Below are 19,292 nucleotides of genomic sequence, written 5' to 3'. Positions count from 1 at the left end.
ATTTTCGTATGGGTATGTGCGCGGTGGTTATTGCTGCGAAGTCTTCCCCAGTTTACATCTACTTCATTATTATATTGTTTCGTTGTGCATGACGTTAAGCCTAAATGTGCGTATGTGAGGTGTGACTGTAAAGGAAGCAACCACGATAATACTTGGTATTTTCTGTCATCATTATCATAATTTTTTTTTAAAAGATAGGTTGGAAACTTGTGATTTTTAAAATTGGCCTATTTTTTTATTTATACAATTTTACTAAGCAAATTTGGCCATTCTAGTATTTAACACAAAAATAATGGGGAAGGCGGGGGGGGGTGAAATAATTATTAGTTTCCGGCAGTAATTCTTACACCCTGTATATTTTTTTTACTCAGGTGTGTGATATTTACAGCAAAATCGTGATCAGAGATATTAAGGATGTCCTGGTTGTTTCCTCTTTCCTAAAAATGTAACATTTAAAACTTTAGACAGGTGTTTAAGTGTTATAAACGGGGCGTTTTCTATTTACGTAAAGAAACGTGGAAGCTCATTTCGTACGTCGTGATTTAATAATGCTTCCGGCCCAACTCCGGCAGAAATCCTCCCTACGCGTGCTTGGGAAACACCCTGTGTAACATTAACATTTTTTTCTGTACTGCTCTGAATAAGTCAGTGTAAAATTGTAATATATTTGTAAAATATAAAATTATTCATTATAAAATAATAGCTTTCCCATTTGTTTTATTTTTCCTCTCCGGTGGGTGTCCAAAATATTACCAGGGGTGCCCAAAAATGCATCTTATCAGGGGTATACAAAATAGAGTTTGCTTAAATTGTAGAAGGGGTGACCAGTTACATTTAATCAAGGGTGTCCAAAATATAGTTGCTTTGATTTTATCAGGGGTGACCAAAATTACATTTAATGGCGGGTGAACAAAATTGAATTGCGTAAAGTCTATAGGGGTGACCAAAATTACATTTAATATAGGGTGTCCAAAATCTAGTTTGCTTTAATTTTATCAGGGGTGTCCAAAAACAGATTTTTTTTTAAATGCAATGGGGGGGGGTGTCCAAAACTAAGTTTGCTTATATTTTATAGTGAAGCCATCTGTCTAGTACATAAGAGTTATATATTTGAATAATTCGGGTAAATGTTGCAAAATATTTTATAGTTACAAGTTCAAAATGATCTGATAGATGGCAGCACATATATCTCGCAGACATAAGTTGAACGTAATATTATGAACCCAAAGATGGTATAGCTTGGGTGGGAGGTCAGACAGCAACCATCTTGACTACCACGACAATCTTTGAGTTTGCTATATTATTAAGTTAATCTAGTGTATAATAGTAACGTTTTAAGAGATCATTTCACAGAAATATGAAACCTCCCGGCTCCCCCCCTTCTTGACAAGAGTTACTGATGGTTCAATTTCATATGGTGGGTCTTAATAAACCTTCAGGCAATGTATGTCCATGAGATGTAAGTGGCGCCATCTATTGTGACAAAAAGTACTTTTTTGATCAGGGGTGTCCAAATCCGAGTTTGTTTAATACAATCAGGGCTATCCAAAATTACATCTATCTAATAAGGGGTGTCTAAAATCCAGTTTGCTTAAATTTTTATAAGGGTGACCAAAATTACATTTTAATCTCATCAAAAGTGACCAAAATTACCCCTAACCAGGGGTGTCCAAAGCAGGTAGCAATGAGGAGTGTTCAAGGTTCAAAATGATCCGATAGATGGCAGCACATATATCTCACCGACATAAGTTGAACGTAAAATTATGAACCTAAAGATGGTTTAGCCAGGGTAGTGGGTGGGTACCACAATAATCTTTGAATTTGCTATATGTAAATCTAGTAATTCTAGTACAATAATATTGTTTTACAAGAGATAATTATTTCATAGAAATATGAAACCTCCCCCCCATCATGACAAAAGAGTTACTGACAGTTCAATTCCATATTATGGGTCATAATAAACCTTTGGGCAATGTTTGTCCGTGAGATGTAAGTGGCGCCATCTGTTGTGCAGAAAAGTACTTTTAATCGGAAGTGCCCAAATGGGGTTGCTTAAATTTTATCAGTGGTGTTCAATATTTATTACTTTTGATAAGCGGCGTCCAAAATTGAGCTTGTTTAAATGCGATCAGGGCTGTCCAAAACCGAGCTTATCCAAAATAAAATTAACTCGTGGATGTAAAAATGAGGTTACTTAAATTTTATCAGTAGTGTTCAATATAGTATCTTGACTAGGGGTGTCCAGAACTGAGTTTAAATACGATCAGGGGTGTCCAAAAAACCATTTAATCGGGGATGTCCAAAACCGAGCTTATCCAAAATAAAATTTACTCGTGGATATAAAGAATTTCTAGGGATGTCCAAAATGAAATAAAATCGAGGGTGTCCGTAATTATTTAGGGGTGACCAAAACCAAAGGTACTTAGTGTCAGAATTAGTTGCAGCAAGGTCTCCAAAATTAAATCGAAGTAGATATGTACAAGATTTTAAGGCTGTCTAAAAATTAATTTTATTAGAGCTGGCCAAGATATTGCAAGGGGTGGCCAAAATCAATTTTGATCAGGAGTGGCCAAAATTTAGCCATATTTAATATAAAATCAAAAACGAGATGCCAAAACTTTGTAAAGGTTGTACAAGATCAAGTCGGTTCATTTATGTTCAAAAATAATACCACCAAAATTACGTTTTGAAATATTTTATTAATGACATATAAAATTCATAAACATTAATAGAATGGACCAATTTTATTACTTATTTTCCAAAACAAAATATCTTAATTTGTTGTAGACAAATGGGAAAATTTTATTTTTCTTCAATATTTTAAATTGATGATGAAATAAAAATTGTCCCCCAAATGTCAAAACTGGCCCACTCATACATATATATCCGTTACGCTATATAATACACATTAAGTATATACAAAAGCACCAAATAAAATTGCATTGTTGGAAGAGCTTTAAAAAATTCTGAAAGCTAACGAAAACCCTAAACAATTTTCCCCAACCACTAATAAGGAATCTGTTGCTGTTGCCAAAAAAAAATTATGCTACCCCCAAAAACACCTTTTACTTGCACATACAGTGTGTCCACAGTAAAATGATACTTAAAAAATTTCACATATATTTGTGAATATTAAAAATTGTCTATTTTTTCATTGTACTTTGCCCCGTAAACACCCTATATATGATGAAATAGGCAAGACTTAATATAACAATGCAGGAAAATAGCTTTTTCGAATAAATAAAGAATAGAAGTTAAATTAAAACTAGGTGCTAGAAAGATAAGGTCATCCAAAAATAAAAATATATCTCTAGATAGAAATATCTGAGAATTAAGTGCTATCGACTGCAAAGTCCACAGAATTTAAATAATAGGAATAAAAAAAAACAGATAAAATAAATTCAACGTACTTCAAATGATCAAGCATTATAAAAAACGGAAAGTCATTGTAAAGATAAACGCGAAACAAAATGACTACTTACATCGGATTTCGCCAAAGGCTTATGTCGTCAGATCTTTAACACTACCCTATTTTTGTACAAAAATTATCACAGCAGAAGATGTAATATATTCTCTGTTCGAATTGATTTGAAGTAGATTGAAGATATTTGTATAATTTAACTACAGATCACAGCCTTGATCTAAATGAGGTCGGTACCGTGCCCACATTTCACAACAAAGAAATCCAATTTCACAGAGATGCGACTCGCCGGATGACTAAGCAACATTTCAATTAAATCGTAAGGAGAGTAAGTAACATTGTGAAATACTTTTCCCAACATTGCAACGATACCGACCCCGGCTGAGGAAACACCCCACAAGTTTACTTTTTAAAAGTTCTATCTTTGAACCGTTCCCGATACACCTTGCTCCTGTGAGCTGCATCGAACACGGGCGTCAGTATCTTCTCGATATCCGCCACTTTCCTGCTGAATCTGTCCCTGTCCCGCGCGTACTCCTCCCAGGGCCCCTTTCTCGCCTGCTGGTACGCGAAGGACCACTGCACCATGTTGTGGACCTGGCAGAGTTCCTCGTCTCCGGCAAATCTGACCTGCAAGAATGTAGAGGCGGGTTGAGTTTTTTTACTCTATTTTAAATGTATTCAGCTGATTTCAACAAATTAAAAAAATCTTTATCAAACAAAGTTAATGTTCTTCAATGTCAGAAATTTAACTGTAACTGCTGCTATTGCAGGAGACAACTATGTAAGTACTCTAGGGGGTACATTGTCCATCTAGCATTGAATTATACTACGACAATGTCAAATTAAACAATTTTACCGACATGCATTTCATTGAAATAAATGTGATAAACTTCAGATGCCTATTTTTCATTCATTTTTCAATTGAAGAGAGTTATGTATTAATATTTTTTGTCCACAACGTCCCTTTTTTTTTAAAATATGTAAATATACACAGTGTTCCATTAAAAAAACAAGTTTTTTAAAAAATTATGAAAACGCGATGCTCAATTGTTTTTTCGATTGCATCATTAGAATGGATGGAAAAAATGCTACTAGTTTGCTAATTTAATTGATTTTTGTATCTCCAATAATAAGGGAGTTAGCAATAGTGCGCCGATAAGTGTGGACACCCTGTATATTGGTACCATTAAGTAACACAATCAAAGAAATATCCTGTATTCATGCTATTCTAGTGTCACACTTCACAAACACGTAAAAAAATAGTTACTACAGAGACATCATTTTGTTGCCACATTTTACTTGGGATTATTTCATCGGGTCCTTTCCCGTATGGAATTAACAAATATTAACAGAAAAAAATTGTATATAAATATTAAATTTTATAAAAAAATGATAGTTTGAATTTCTATCTAAAAAAATATTTGCCCATTTTACTGAATTCTAAAATACACAATCAGATTATTTTGATGATCGAAGCTTGCCGATTTGATTTTTATAATCCTCCAAGTTTTAAAAGGTAGTCCTTTGTCTACTGTGCTATACACGTAGTAGAAGAATCATAAAATAAAGTTCACAAGATCAAGTTTAATTCACTTAAACTGAACAAATCCAGTAGTTTGATTATTAACACATAGTTGAGAAGCATATTTTCATATTTTTCTTCCTTAAGAAAGTAAAATAACAGTTCCGTATAACTGAAATAGGAATAACAGAAAAAAGTAGCCATGATAGAAAGATCTCAGATATTTTTGCATTTTAGGAATTATTTTTCCATATGAGGATTTTGTTTCTTTAAATTCTATATAAAACTACTTTTACTATTCTCTTCTAAAAAAAAGCACAAGAGCTAATAGCGAAATACATAATTTAAAAAAGAAATTTAGTGAAAAGGGCAAGGTTAAAAAAGTTATTGTTGTACTGCAACACTAGACGATGTCTTTTTCACTTGCTACTGCTCTTCATATTAGAAATAAACCATCATTCAACAAATTTTTTTTAATGCAGTTAACAATACGGCTAAAAGGAAAATAATACAAAACTAAAAATTTTCCCTCTAACAGATTTAAAATTTATATAATAGATGTCACTCCCTCCGTTATTCTCTCGAATGTCATTAATATCCTGTATCACTCCATGTAAAGGGATCAGCAAAACATTGCGAAAAAAAAACCTGTAATATGTACATTTGAATATATTTACAGTCGTAACACAGTATCTGGAAAGTAGTCGACATTGAACAACTTTTTTATTCACTCTAATCTAGGCGATCTAATATAAATATAACATTAAGAAATAAATATTGTTTCAATACTAACTTAAAACCGTCACAATTTTCTCATGAATGAAGTAATAAAAAAAATAATAAAAAACAATCAATCTCTTTGTCACCGTTACAATTGTACACATATATCCATTGTTTCAAATGCCGTAATAAGGTGCAATAAAAATAAGCAGCTATATAATGTATTTGTTAAATAATTTTAAGTTGGTAAGTCAAATGCATAAAAAACAAATATTACAGCTGCCGTGCAGGGTATTTTTATTAATATTCCATATATGAGAGCCCTAGTATCAAAGGCGGCAATCTCCACCATTTCCACTTTTTGTTAAAGCGCAAAAAACTGCTACACTCTTATTACTGCTTAATTCAAAGGAAGCATAGTTTCCAATGAAAGAAAATGCTAAACTACATTAGATTTTCAGGTTAATGTACCTAAATTTTTTATATTTTCTGAAAAAATGTACAAAAATAAATGGAGAATGCCGTGTTTGATACCAACAGTTGGATTTTGAAAGATTTGTTACCAAAGGTTGCACTAAAATGAGTTGAAAAATAAATACCAAGTATTTTGGAATGGACTTACGGACAAAAGAATAAAATATTAAAATTAATTCAACAAAACGTATAATCAAAAATAAAAAAAAAACTAACTAAATAATAATAAATTCATAACTATCTGAAACAGCATGTCGTGTCACGTCACGTCATATGTTCGCTGTGAGCCATCTGATTGGCCAAAACGGATATTGCCGACTCTGATTCTAAGCGGGTAATGGAGATTGCCGGATTTGATTCTCACGTGATGTTTTAATGCAGTTTTGTAATGGGATACAGCCGCTTTTGATAATTGCAAACCATATATTTAGACAGAGCGCGAAAAACCGAAAAATATCATGTATTTAACTCGATTTCGTCAAAAAGTGGAGATTGCCGCCTTTGATACTAGTGCCCTCATATACGGTTGATAACAAACAGTTTGGGTTACTTTAGAAGAAAAATATGCCTAAGTGGCCACTAGGTTGAAGTTACCATCTGTGTCATCACATTGCATGCTTAAACAATGGAACAACACTAATATATGGCCTTAAGTGGAGAAAAATTGCAGATAAAGAAACAAGATATAGGAAAAATAAAGAAATAAGGCACGTTTTATTGCTTTTTACTGACAACTGTAATATTTCAACGAGACTACAATGTAAGACACTTTAATGATACATACAGATATATGCTAATGTCGTTTGCTGGTAAGATTATTCAAATATATTTAATACAGTTCAAATTTCTTAATGATGTTCCACATAAATGTCAAACTAACGCCCCTTAAAAAATCTAAACATTGTACTAGATTGTTTCACAGAAGAGACAATCTCAACCAATACGGTCTTGCTTAATATTAACAGGTAGAGAAAGAGAAAAAAAATTGTAGCTACTGGTAAAACTAATACTGAATACGACTTTAGAAAAAAGATATGTATTCAATAAAACACCGATGAGAGAGCACACGTTTTGCTTTGCAAACACGCACAGAAAGTTGTTCGTAACTACGAGCATAACGACTTCAAGGTAATCTTTTGTAAAACGTTCCAACAAGAAAATTAACAACAATAATAACAATGAAGAATTTATGAAGTGGACCCTGAAGTCACGTTGGAGAATTAATTTTGATGAATAGGTAAGTGAAAAGCAAAAAATTGGCAAAATATAAAAGGAACAGGTAATATTCCGTAATAGGCATATAAAAATTTCCTAATATAACATCTCTTTGAACAATTTTCATAATTCGTATTGTAATAAATTAAAAATAACTTTACCATAAAATAACAGCAAAAAATCGACCAGTATTTTTTTAATCCCTAAATCGCAATTATTTCCAATTACAGTGTTTTATATCAAATAAAAATTTATTTAAGCAAAAAACGAATTAGGTAAATAAAACTAAATAATTATGATAATTAATCAAAGAATGATATTTAAAACGTGATCATATTTAAAATAAACCTTCGTGTTTTCTATTCACATTGTATTTATCGTCTTTAAAACGAAACGCCTAAGTAATTATTACAAACACGGAGCTGGGACATGCTTTAATAAAGGAAAGAATATGCAGGAATGATTACGCTCTTATCGCTTATACATATACAAATTAATTCAATAAAAACGGAAATTGAAAAATGATGGAATAGTCGAACGGATTGCGTTTGAAAGTGAAGTGGTGGGTCGATAAAAATTTAACTGTCATTCCCAAACGACAATTACACCGATAACTTAATACATGTAGAACAATGTCCTCAATTAGAATATCGCTAAATGACGCAAAAAGGAAGGCGAGAATAAAAAATAGCGTTCGGGGGATGACATGAATTTGAGTGCAAGGAGATACGTTATTTTTCCCCCTAGCACGAAAACCGTTTGTTGTAGGAGCAACCCGAACTTTTCGCACCTAATTTAATGAAAAAATAATTAATTAGTTGCACGATTTTATAGTTTATAATAATTGCGCAGCAGATTTTTACCATTTCAAATTTTTTGTGATTTTCTGTTCTAACAAACTAAGGAAAATACAGAAAAGAGGCAATTTGTTAATTCTATTGGTACACAAACATCAAAATCTGTGGACATAAGAACTTATGTACTTTAACTTTAACTTATTGGATAGCGAAGCTTCCACAAGTGCTTTTAATCACGTAACATTAACGAAATATTGCGCAGTGCATGGCGATTCATTTGATTGGATAGTTAGATATAAATTAAAACGGCTTTGCGCGCTAAGGGAACAGTTCTTGTTATCAATGTCTTATCTTTACGAAACCACATATCGAAACGATCAACTCGAAAAATGGGACGCGAAGACAGGGGCGGCTCCAAATGTTTTGCTACAACAATGGAGTAGTTCTCTTCAACCGCAAAGAAAATGAAAATGCTTGTTTCTTAAAAATATACATTTTATACTTTTCTTAAACGAAAAATTAGGAAAGTCACTAAATATTTGTTGGCAGACTGCGAGGCAAACTGCAGAGATGGTATAGCTGTTAAGAGAATTCTGCATTGATTTTATATTTTAGTCCAGGTGATAGAACAGTAAAAGTAGGATTTGACGTTTTTGTTTGAAGTCATCTATTCACATCACGATTACGTAAGCTATAAATTATTATTAATTTTACGCTTACATTCGAAGGAGGGAGCCTTGTACTTTTAGATTCAATGTATTAGTTTTTTGAAAAAGAATAGATGGCATTACTACATAACCTCAAATATGACAAAAAACAGTGTTTTTGCACATTTAGGTTAGGATATCTCAAAAACCTGACGCGATAGAGCACTCCTGCGGCCAGATTCGGATTCAGCGCACCAAAATCCTTCGGGAATGCATATTAGTGTGTCGTCTTCTTGACCCTTGTTGACCTGTGTAATATAGTTTATAGCGTAAAATGTTGAAAAATGTTAAAAAAAAATTCTAAATGGTTATAACAATGTAAAAATACATATTTTTAGTATTGATCATTGTTTATTATGACAACACGTATATCTAAAAAATTGTGTGCCCCTTTCTAAACCTTAATTTAAACCCACGGTACGAGATAAACTTTTTGAAATTTTCTTAATGAACAATCCTGTCAATCGAAAACCACGCGATCGATCGTTGCAAAAATTTTATCGTAGAATTGACTATTTGTATTTGTAAAAATTGCTCCGAATATACATATGATTTTCTATTATTTTCGCCCACTGTTAATGCAAAATTCAACTTTTTTTATTCGCAGTTATAGCTTTATAGAAAATCGTCAAATAAACAAAAAATAAAGAATTACTTTTTTTTATTTACGACGACTTACTTTCAATGTTACAGGAAAAAATATGTCGAAAAACGGGTAATTTCTCGTTCTTTTTGTATGTTTGCTGTTCTCCCGAATTTAACAATGGTTTTTTGGAATAGGCAAACTCGGACTCTAATTCTACATAATATTTGGGATTATTCTGTGCAATAAAATAGACGACTTCAAATACAAACGCCTCGAATGCTCTGCCGCCTGGACTATACACTTTCTGGATGATTTTAGGACTCAAATAAAGTCAAAATGAAAAAACCACTAGTCTCATACTTTTCTAACCGATTCCCATTTTCGGATTTGGTTAAAATGTTGGAAAATACCTCGTTCATGCTTATATGAACATGACATTTTTTGTGTGTCTCTTAAGACACGCAAAAAAAAGAATGGCACGGTGCATAACTTGATAAAATTAATATTTTCGACGAGTTTCACACAACTACATTTACTGGATTTTTGCGCAGAAGGTACATCCCCCGTCTTTATCGCTCCTATAGCGGACTCTCTTGATCTGCGCATCTCGCGAGCAAGACGAGTTAGGTTAAGCTGTAGAGGCAACTTACGGTTATAAAATTATCGCCCTTTTTACAAGAGTCGCCCTGTATATTCAGAGTGGGTAATCCCAAACGTCAAAGTACTCGAAACAAATATAATTTTATGTGCCAAGTAAACACAGGGAATTATCCTATTTATTGTTTGATTAGATATATCTGGAAAATAAATAAACAAAGCTGGCGCCTATGCAAATAAACAGTACGCGAATCGGACACGTTTTTAATTTTATTTGATTTTACACGAAATTAGGGAAAGTAGAACTGCCAAGTCATTGTACTTGATCAAAGGATTACAGTGACTTTAATATAAATAAAAAACAATGCGCATTACAGTAAAGTTTAAAAAATCCAAACAGGAAAATATACTGCACAAAAAACAATTCTATTACAAATATTTATATATCACTCTACTATTTGACTTTATTATTATTGACTGTACGTTTCTATAATCTGTATGGCAGGAAGTTCCAAGGGTATATGAAATCATTTTGAAAGGCGTGAAACCGTACAATTGTACAGTGAAATACCCATATGTAGAGTCCCTATACGTATAGAGAACCATAGCAATTGTAACAAACAACACAAAAATTCTGATAACGTCTACTTGTAGACTTTTACGACAGGGAAACATCTAGAGGCCATTAAATAGTTCAATAACAATTTAAATACCTTAAAATTAAGCTGATTACATGTTATATCAACTGAAGGTAATATATTTTTCAGGTACCTGGATATCAATTAAGTAATAAATATGCCATAAAATTTAATGAGTGCTTAGATTAGATAGGTATTAAGTATTATTACAAAGGCCATTTATGTACAAATACAGGAAAATAAATTCGACAATAGCAATTAGAGACATGTAAAATGATAAGTACGGTTCTTAATTAGAACGACTCGAGATTAGCGGCGACAATTTTGCGAAAAAAAAAAACGCGGGGGGCTCGACTTGGGGACTTAGCCGTTTGCAATAACAAACAGTTTTAACACTGCTTGAACGCTCTTTAAAATCAAATTCCAAAGTAAATACGACGTATAATTGATAATAATTCAGCAAGGACTCACCTGTCCATGAGCAAATTTCTAGAGGTCATAAATTGAGAAGCATTTTTCGAAAGTTTCATAAAATTTGATTAATTTTTAAAAAATTGGCAATAATTTTAAGAAAAACATCGATTTTTGTCATTTTTTGTAAATTGCTATGCTAACTTATAGAAAATTCCTTTTGGAACAAAAATAATTTCCTGCACTTTCTTGACAAAGCGCGATACAACCGAGATATTGGATAAAAACAGATAAAAAGTAATCCCTGCGACGTAAATTGTTAATAACATTTTTTTCCTCACTATATGACGCTTGCGCATTTTAATGTGTTGTTTCATGACATATTCGTAGCAAAGTGAGAAAATTTTTGGGGTTTATGGAAACTGACCACAATCCCGATGTTTTAAGTCTTCGCCAACTGAACTAACAATAACATCCCTAAGGCATATCACACAATACAATCAGTAGACAGCTGATAAGGGCATGGGCATAATAAATCTAACACTTATATTGCATGGAATTTTAAGTGTTTCCGGTCTTTTCGGGAAATGTACATTTGTTTTTAGAACAGAGCTTCATTTCGTGACTCATCTGTAACTATTAGTATACGACGTAATGATGATTAACTTGAATTCAACGCATCGACGAGAATATGTATGTGCGTAATATCTACAGGGTGTTATTGTAGGAAACATCACAAAGAATCCCAGTCACTTCTGATACAAGATGAGCCTCAAAAACAAAAGTAATATTTACATTTGCATGTAAATGACTGAAATTTTTGACAGAGCTAAAAAATTAGGACTGGGATACAAAAAAATACAGCAGCCTAATGATAATGTTCACTGTGGTGCTGTTTGTTAAAAATCTCTGCAATTTATACAAAATAAAAACTTGTTGCAGACTGAATTTATTGTTATTGAAGCAATTTTAAAAACATGTTTGTTTACTGGCTTTGTTTTTCTTGGCCATAATAGAAGGACTTTTAGGTATTTTCTTTGTTTTATCATGTTTGCTTCACATAAGTTATTGACATTGAAACTGAATAAGTATTCTCGTACAGAAATTTTTAAAATATCACAAGAGAATCTTCTGCATTAAAAAAAATGACTATACAGTGCGTCGTGAGCCATCTTAACATTCAAAATAGTCTATCAAAATATGAAACTCACGCAAAACTCAATTGCAAAAAAATACTTTGACAATGTTACTTTGCAACCAAAACAAATTTGGTTTATGAAATCTAAAAAAAAATCAAGATATTAATTTTGAAATAATTAGGTCTGTAGGTATAAAGATATTAAGTATGCCTGAATTTATTTACTGGGACATTGGTCAATAAAATAACTTGGGTAGTTTATATTTTTTTCAATTTGTTTTATTTTATATTGTTTCGATTTAAACCCATCTTCAGAAAAACCATCATAGGTGATTCATTATGAAAAAATTTTCCAGATGTTAGGTCTAAAAAAGTTTTTGAATTACTTAAATAAAATATTTTAAAAACACTTTAAAACTTACTTTGGTCAAGTAGGTCATTGTTCAAATTTTATAAAAATATATGCTGCATAAAATTTAAACAATACTTGACCGAAGTTTGTTTCACATTATTTTTAAAATATTTTGTTTATTAAGTAGTTGAATACTTTTTTAGACCTAACATTTACAAATTTTTTTTATAATAAATAAACTATGATGTTTCTGGAGATGAAACAATCGTAAAATAAAACATAATTGAAAAAAATATTATAAATTAAGTTATTTATTAACCAATGTCCTAGTAAATAAATTCAGGAATAATTATATGTTCAGGAAAATCATGTATATTTAAAAGGATATTATGTAATACACAAATTTGTATTTTTTTATTTAAATTCAAGTTTAAATTACTCGTAAACAATTTCTGTCTGATACCACTTCATCGGTTTTTTTAAATTAGAAAAAAGGACAAAAAATCATTGATACACAGGGTGTTCGAAAAATAAAGGACTATTTATTCTTTAAAGTTATATGTATAGAAATATCTAAAGAAATAAATTGAAACGGAATTTTGTTTGGATAATAAATGAATAAAATAGCATCTGTATGACTTATGATGGGTTTATTTTCCTAAAAATTATGCCACTGGAAAAAAATGTATTTCTCTATCAATTTTGCAGCATAAATTTTGTTTTCTTAACATTTTTGCACATTTCTTACCATTTTTCATATGATTTTATACACTCGTTCAAAATAACCCCCGTATTTAAAAATATTTTTCGAATTCCAGGAAGACAAAGGTGTATGTAAGAACATATTTTTAAATTTGTACAAGAAATATGTTCCTCCATTTCTTTGTGTAAAAACTTCTACAAACTTTAATGACAAAAGTATTTCCCTCTGTATTTCCTAAATGGTGAAATTTTTGTGTAATTTTCGGTGAGTTTATAGCAGCCTTTCGATGAGAGTTTTAGAAAATCTAAGCAATTTAGAAACAATATCTCTTCATTGTGCCAATTATACAATAATTAATTATAATGATGGGGTAATTTTACAAAATTCTCGACAAAACAGGAAAAGTACATTCCAATTTACAGAAAAAAGTTACTTAAAAAACAGAGATTCCAAAAATGTTGTCAATAATTCGTTATGAAGTTCATCTGTACGAAAATGTTACATAACCTCGTACATAACATTTTTCAATTATATTACCCGAGATACTACCCTTCTTTATATCATAAACATGTAACGATATAATCGTTCTACTTTAGTATCACGTTTTGTCTGTGCCTATCAACAAGATACCCTTTTTATGTAAAAAAAAATGTCTGCGAGACATTCGATGCTTAATAGCATAAAAAAATTAAAATCAAATAACTACACAATAAAAATAACCGACTCACCCTCTTGATCGGTATTGCTGGTGAAGCAAAATCGACTTCGTCTTCCCCCTCGTCCTCTGTCTCTTCCCACTCATCCTCGCTCTCGCTCTCGGATTCTTCCGATGATTCAAGTCCCTCATCAGTCCTGTCGTTGAACACGATAAAGCTGTCTTCTGACTCGGATACAGACACTTGTCGTTCCCTCATACAGGCCCTATTAACGTTTGATGGGGAGACTGAAATAATCGTAGCCACGAATTCATCCTCGTCGGTGTCGTACTCGTTATTTGTACATGTCGCTGCTTTAGGAATTTTACAGGGCTTATTTACTATGAAATCAGTCAAGTTGAAGGTGGTGTGTGGCATCTTCGGGCTTACGGAAATGTCTGTATAACTGAGGGACGTGTCCAAGTCGATTTCTACGTCCATCATGTCCTTTATGTAGTTTCTGGTGTTGGTATTTTTATCAGGCGTTCTCCTTCGCCTGTTTTTACGATTTCTTTTGGACCGTTTCTTGCTGCACATTGGTTGTGCGGGTGATGTTTCAACTATCTCGGGGCTTTTGATAGTGTCAAGGTGGTGCTTTTTAAGGGTGTCTACTAGGCTTTGACTAGAATTTTTCAAGGCGCTGTTTGTATTCTGTGGCTTACTGCTCGTGTTCGAACTGTCAGTATGACTGAATTTTTCGACGGGTATTGGAATGAAGTTATTTCTGTGGCTGTGTATGCTAGGATGATGTTTTATCACAAAGTTTGGGTTAGAAAAAGTCTTTCCAGGGACTATAGGAACTTTTTCCACGCTCAAGCTGAACTCGCGCTTCTGGCTTTTGTACGCTCCCATGTTATGGGCTGGGTTACCCATGGAATTCACAATACTCCACATTTTTTCGTTAATTTCTTCTATCTAGACGCAACACATAGATCTCGTATGCAACATACACAAATTTTTGCCGTGGCGATGTCGATTGTCCATAAACCAGATGGTTCTCCCTTTAAACAAACCTGCGGTTTGAAGATACGTTCTGTGTTTTGTTATAAACTTTTTCTTAACGATTTTCCCGTGAATCGCTGCTTGGTTAACTCTATTTTCACTTTCTTGGGCACTGATAATAACGCTTTCGATAATATTAGCCATTTTTAACAAAGATCAGATTGTACTCTCTATAATCACACTTCTAGGCTGCCATTTTGATGAGAAATGTCAGTTCGGCTTGGATTGGGGCTGCGCAATCGTTCCGTTTTCGTCCGATCGCTGCGGGTTCGGGAAATTCCGGAATACTGGACTGCCTACGTTAATACCGAGAAAAATTAATAATTTTCCGTGACGTAACGGAAATGGGCATTAAGAGTATACGTGATCAAGGCGTTGTACGCAAACTGAAAATAAAAAATGCGTTATTTTACATGCTTTTAATATCCACATTTTATTAAAAAAAAAAAGATATCTACTTATTGCAATAGCATTAATGAGCTCATATTTATGTTTAATGTATCGCTCGGAATGTAAAAATACATTTTAATAACTGTGATGTCATAAAAACAGTTTCTTTAAGTTTTAGTAACAGACCTTGTGAATGTAAATGGAAAAGTTTTCGTTTCTTAGATTAAATTCCAAAGTTAGGCAACCAGACTTACAAGTGAGTGTTAAAAGAGTTGCATATATATAACTACATATATAGGGTGAGCCAATTACGTTATATAGTGGGAGCCAACTACTTGAAGCTAAAATGATACTCGTATTGCTTTTAAAAATTTAAGTTTTTTAATTGAATATTTGTACAAAAAACAACAATTTTAGTCGCTTTGGATTTCCTAAATTAATTTTTAATAAATTATCCTTGTTAAATATAAAAAGTAACATTTATTAGGTTTATTCAGAAACACATGAATACTCGCAGTTCTTGTTATTCCAATTTCTTCTGGACGTCACTTAACTTTAATTTTTCAAATTCAAATTTTTCAACATCCTCTCCAAGTTAGATATTTTTTCTCATTTATATTTCTGATTTAGGCGTCTTTTAGATCCCGAAAATCGGCAAATCCTTCAGATTTTGTTTGAGGACAGCCAGTGCAAGAAAATTGTAAAAAAAATTATGTCAGATATCACCTTTATGTGTCACCAAATAAGTTAAATCATATCAAAATAAAGAAAACACCTCAAAACAGCCTACAAATCTATATACAGGGTGTCTCATAATTAGCTGCCAACCCTGATCAGGCCGATTCTATGATCAAAACTAAGTAAAAAAGTTCATATGAACATGGGTCCGGAAATGCTTCCTAAGGGCACAGGGACCCATTGAAGAGGGAGGAATGGAAATCATTTTTTTGCAATATCTCTCAATCGCGTTGTGATAAATGAATGAAATTTGGTATACACAGCTAAATTTTGATGAGCAATTTGATGGACTAATCCATTTATTTCCACAAGGTCCATTGGGGTGGGTACGGGGGGGCCCTTGGTACTTTGCGTGTGTAACTTTTTCATCTTTGACTTTTTAACAAATTGGACAGCAAATTCCGTTTTCCCGAACTGTTTTACGTTAAAAAGGTACTCTTGTTTCAAATCGTTATCTTTAACGGTTTCTGAGAAAATCGCTCTTGAATTAATCCCACTTTGGTCAATTTCATAGTAATTTAAACAAAAAAAAATAATAATAATTTTCCTTTCCTCTCTTTTCCATTTAAAGGATTAATTTTTATTTAATTTAATTTTTTATTATTATTTTTTTATTAAAATTAGATTAAATTTAAACAAAAAAATTTTTTTTGTTTAAATTACTATGAAATTGACCAAAGTGGGATTAATTCAAGAGCGATTTTCTCAGAAACCGTTAAAGATAACGATTTGAAACAAGAGTACCTTTTTAACGTAAAACAGTTCGGGAAAACGGAATTTGCTGTCCAATTTGTTAAAAAGTCAAAGATGAAAAAGTTACACACGCAAAGTACCAAGGGCCCCCCCGTACCCACCCCAATGGACCTTGTGGAAATAAATGGATTAGTCCATCAAATTGCTCATCAAAATTTAGCTGTGTATACCAAATTTCATTCATTTATCACAACGCGATTGAGAGATATTGCAAAAAAATGATTTCCATTCCTCCCTCTTCAATGGGTCCCTGTGCCCTTAGGAAGCATTTCCGGACCCATGTTCATATGAACTTTTTTACTTAGTTTTGATCATAGAATAGGCCTGTTCAGGGTTGGCAGCAAATTATGAGACACCCTGTATACATACAAATTAATGGTAGTCTGTGTGTCACTCAGGGACTTGAATACCGCTTGGTCAATTGAGCTCAAACTTATGTTCGATACAATAGTGGAAAGGTTTAAAAAGTAGTTTGAGCGATTTTCAATAGGTGGCGCTGCGCATTATGCCCATATAATATTGACAATGCGACAATGCGTCGAATTCGCCTTAGAACCCTTCAGAAACGAATTAAAAGTTTTATAAAATATATCAAATTACACTGAAATTACCTCAGAAAGGATTAGAATCAATCAAACAGTTTTAGAATACAACCAGATGTCAAATCAGCCTCAATCAATCTCAATCAGAGTAAAATAGGACAAATAGCATTCAAAATATATAAAAAACAACAAAATGCATCAAAATAGCAGTAGAAATAAGTTAGAAACCTTTAACATTACCAACTTTGGAAAAATTACATTTTGGTCTGCCTACACTTAAAAATTTAAAGTACTCTTAAATGAAAGGATGAAAACTTTAACTGAAATAGAACTATTTTTGTTTCACTGTCAATAAAAATTTGTTGAAAATATGTTTCTTAAAAAAATGTAGTAAAAGGGACATGTTCAGTTTTTGTTTCAAAATATCATTTTTGTACAGGGTGTAAGAAGTTTGACTGTCATTACTTCAACATGAGATAGAGTAATCACAAATTAACAAAAAAGTTGTATATTACAGGAGCGTAAGATTAACAGTTTTCAAAATACAGCGACTATTAATATTGGGGAGTTTCATGACAACGTGACAACAGCGCTTAACCTAACACTACACAGCTGGTGCATACGACGTGTCAGACTTGTCCTACGGAAAAAATGTAAGCAATAGTTGTTTACATTTTTTCCGTAGGATAAGTCTGCCGCGAAAGTATTTAGAAAATTTCAAGACAATTGTTTTCCAGTTTTTAAATAAATCAAATAAAATGTACCTATTGATTTTGTAGTAGGAAGATAGTATTGTGCTTAAATTTTACCTCGAATTTTAGTAATTATCAATATATATATATATTAATGAATCTCTTAAAACACGAACTTAATTTTTAATCAAATTATGAATTTGAAAAATATGTAATTAATAAAGTACCCAAAGATTCACGCCAACCAAATAATCATACGTATTAAAAATAATTTAGGTAGGTACTTACCAAAAAGCAAAATTCAGTAATTTTTAAACGCACAAGTACAAAACAAACTACAACATTTGCTTAAAATGTCCATCACCATTTTCGATGTACGCACGATACCTTCGAATCCAATTTTCGCGTATTCGCTGGAAAACACCTCAAGAAAAGGAAATAGTGGTACGCAAAAAACACTCCAACACGGTTCAATTCCAGATATCAACACCAACTGAATTGCGTATTGCTGGACACATTGCTCGATATGAATTTTAAATTTATTACGACGCTAATTATCATTTAGAATTAAGCATAAAGAAGTTAAAAAAAAGTGATAAACATTGTATTTCATGGTGTTCTATGGACGCAGTTATGTCAATATTCCTTAATTAATCGAACTTTTGTACATCAAGTTGGAGATTTTGATAATTTTTTTTCTCGGAAATGGTCGAGTTTAGGACCCATGTCATATAACGTTTTTTTGTATATTTTAATGTATTCTATCGTCTGTTAATTAAGGCAGTTAAACTTCTAACACCCTCTATATCATTTTTTTTCTACTAATATTTACAATTCCATACAATAAGGAAGGTTACTTGATGAAACAATCCCAAATAAAGTGTGGAAATAAAAAGATCGTTATGTAGTAGATATTTTTTTTACACGATTGGTCTTTGTGAAAGGTGATAATAGTACAGCAAGAATACAGGATATTTCTTTGAACGTTTGCATTATTTAGCAATTTCGTTGTATCGGAGATGTGTTTTTGTATTAATTATATTTAGACATCATTTTTAGTTTTTATATTGTATAATTATTTATTTCTAGCTATTTTACCGAGTATTGCTGATGTAATGCTAGTTGAGGCATGGCCTATACGTTATATAGTAGTCATTTCCTGCAATATCGGCATGCCTTGATTTCTAGTATTGAAC

At 32.2% G+C, this 19,292-nt stretch overlaps 1 protein-coding gene across 1 annotated transcript; it reads right to left on the bottom strand.

Moving 5' to 3' along the window:
* Positions 1–3,146: 3,146 nt before the first annotated feature.
* Positions 3,147–15,208, bottom strand: LOC108906589. Its single transcript, XM_018709894.2, has 2 exons — positions 14,013–15,208; positions 3,147–4,051 (listed from the first exon to the last, which is right to left on the bottom strand). The coding sequence occupies exons 1-2, from the start codon at positions 14,871–14,873 to the stop codon at positions 3,824–3,826; spliced, it is 1,089 nt and encodes a 362-aa protein (XP_018565410.1). The 5' UTR covers positions 14,874–15,208; the 3' UTR covers positions 3,147–3,823.
* Positions 15,209–19,292: the final 4,084 nt, after the last annotated feature.

This window comes from Anoplophora glabripennis, unplaced genomic scaffold, assembly GCF_000390285.2.
Source record: "Anoplophora glabripennis isolate ALB-LARVAE unplaced genomic scaffold, Agla_2.0 scaffold108, whole genome shotgun sequence".
In the NCBI taxonomy this organism is placed as follows: domain Eukaryota; kingdom Metazoa; phylum Arthropoda; class Insecta; order Coleoptera; family Cerambycidae; genus Anoplophora; species Anoplophora glabripennis.
Note: the sequence above shows the minus strand (reverse complement) of the source record. Positions and strands in the feature narration are given on the sequence as shown.

Bases quoted from the DNA above. Each gene is read 5' to 3' on its own strand.
- LOC108906589 (XM_018709894.2), bottom strand. From the start codon at position 14,873: ATGTGGAGTATTGTGAATTCCATGGGTAACCCAGCCCATAACATGGGA. The intron at 4,052-14,012 runs GTGAGTCGGTTA...ACATTCTTGCAG, and splicing joins CAGCAATACCGATCAAGAGG to GTCAGATTTGCCGGAGACGA.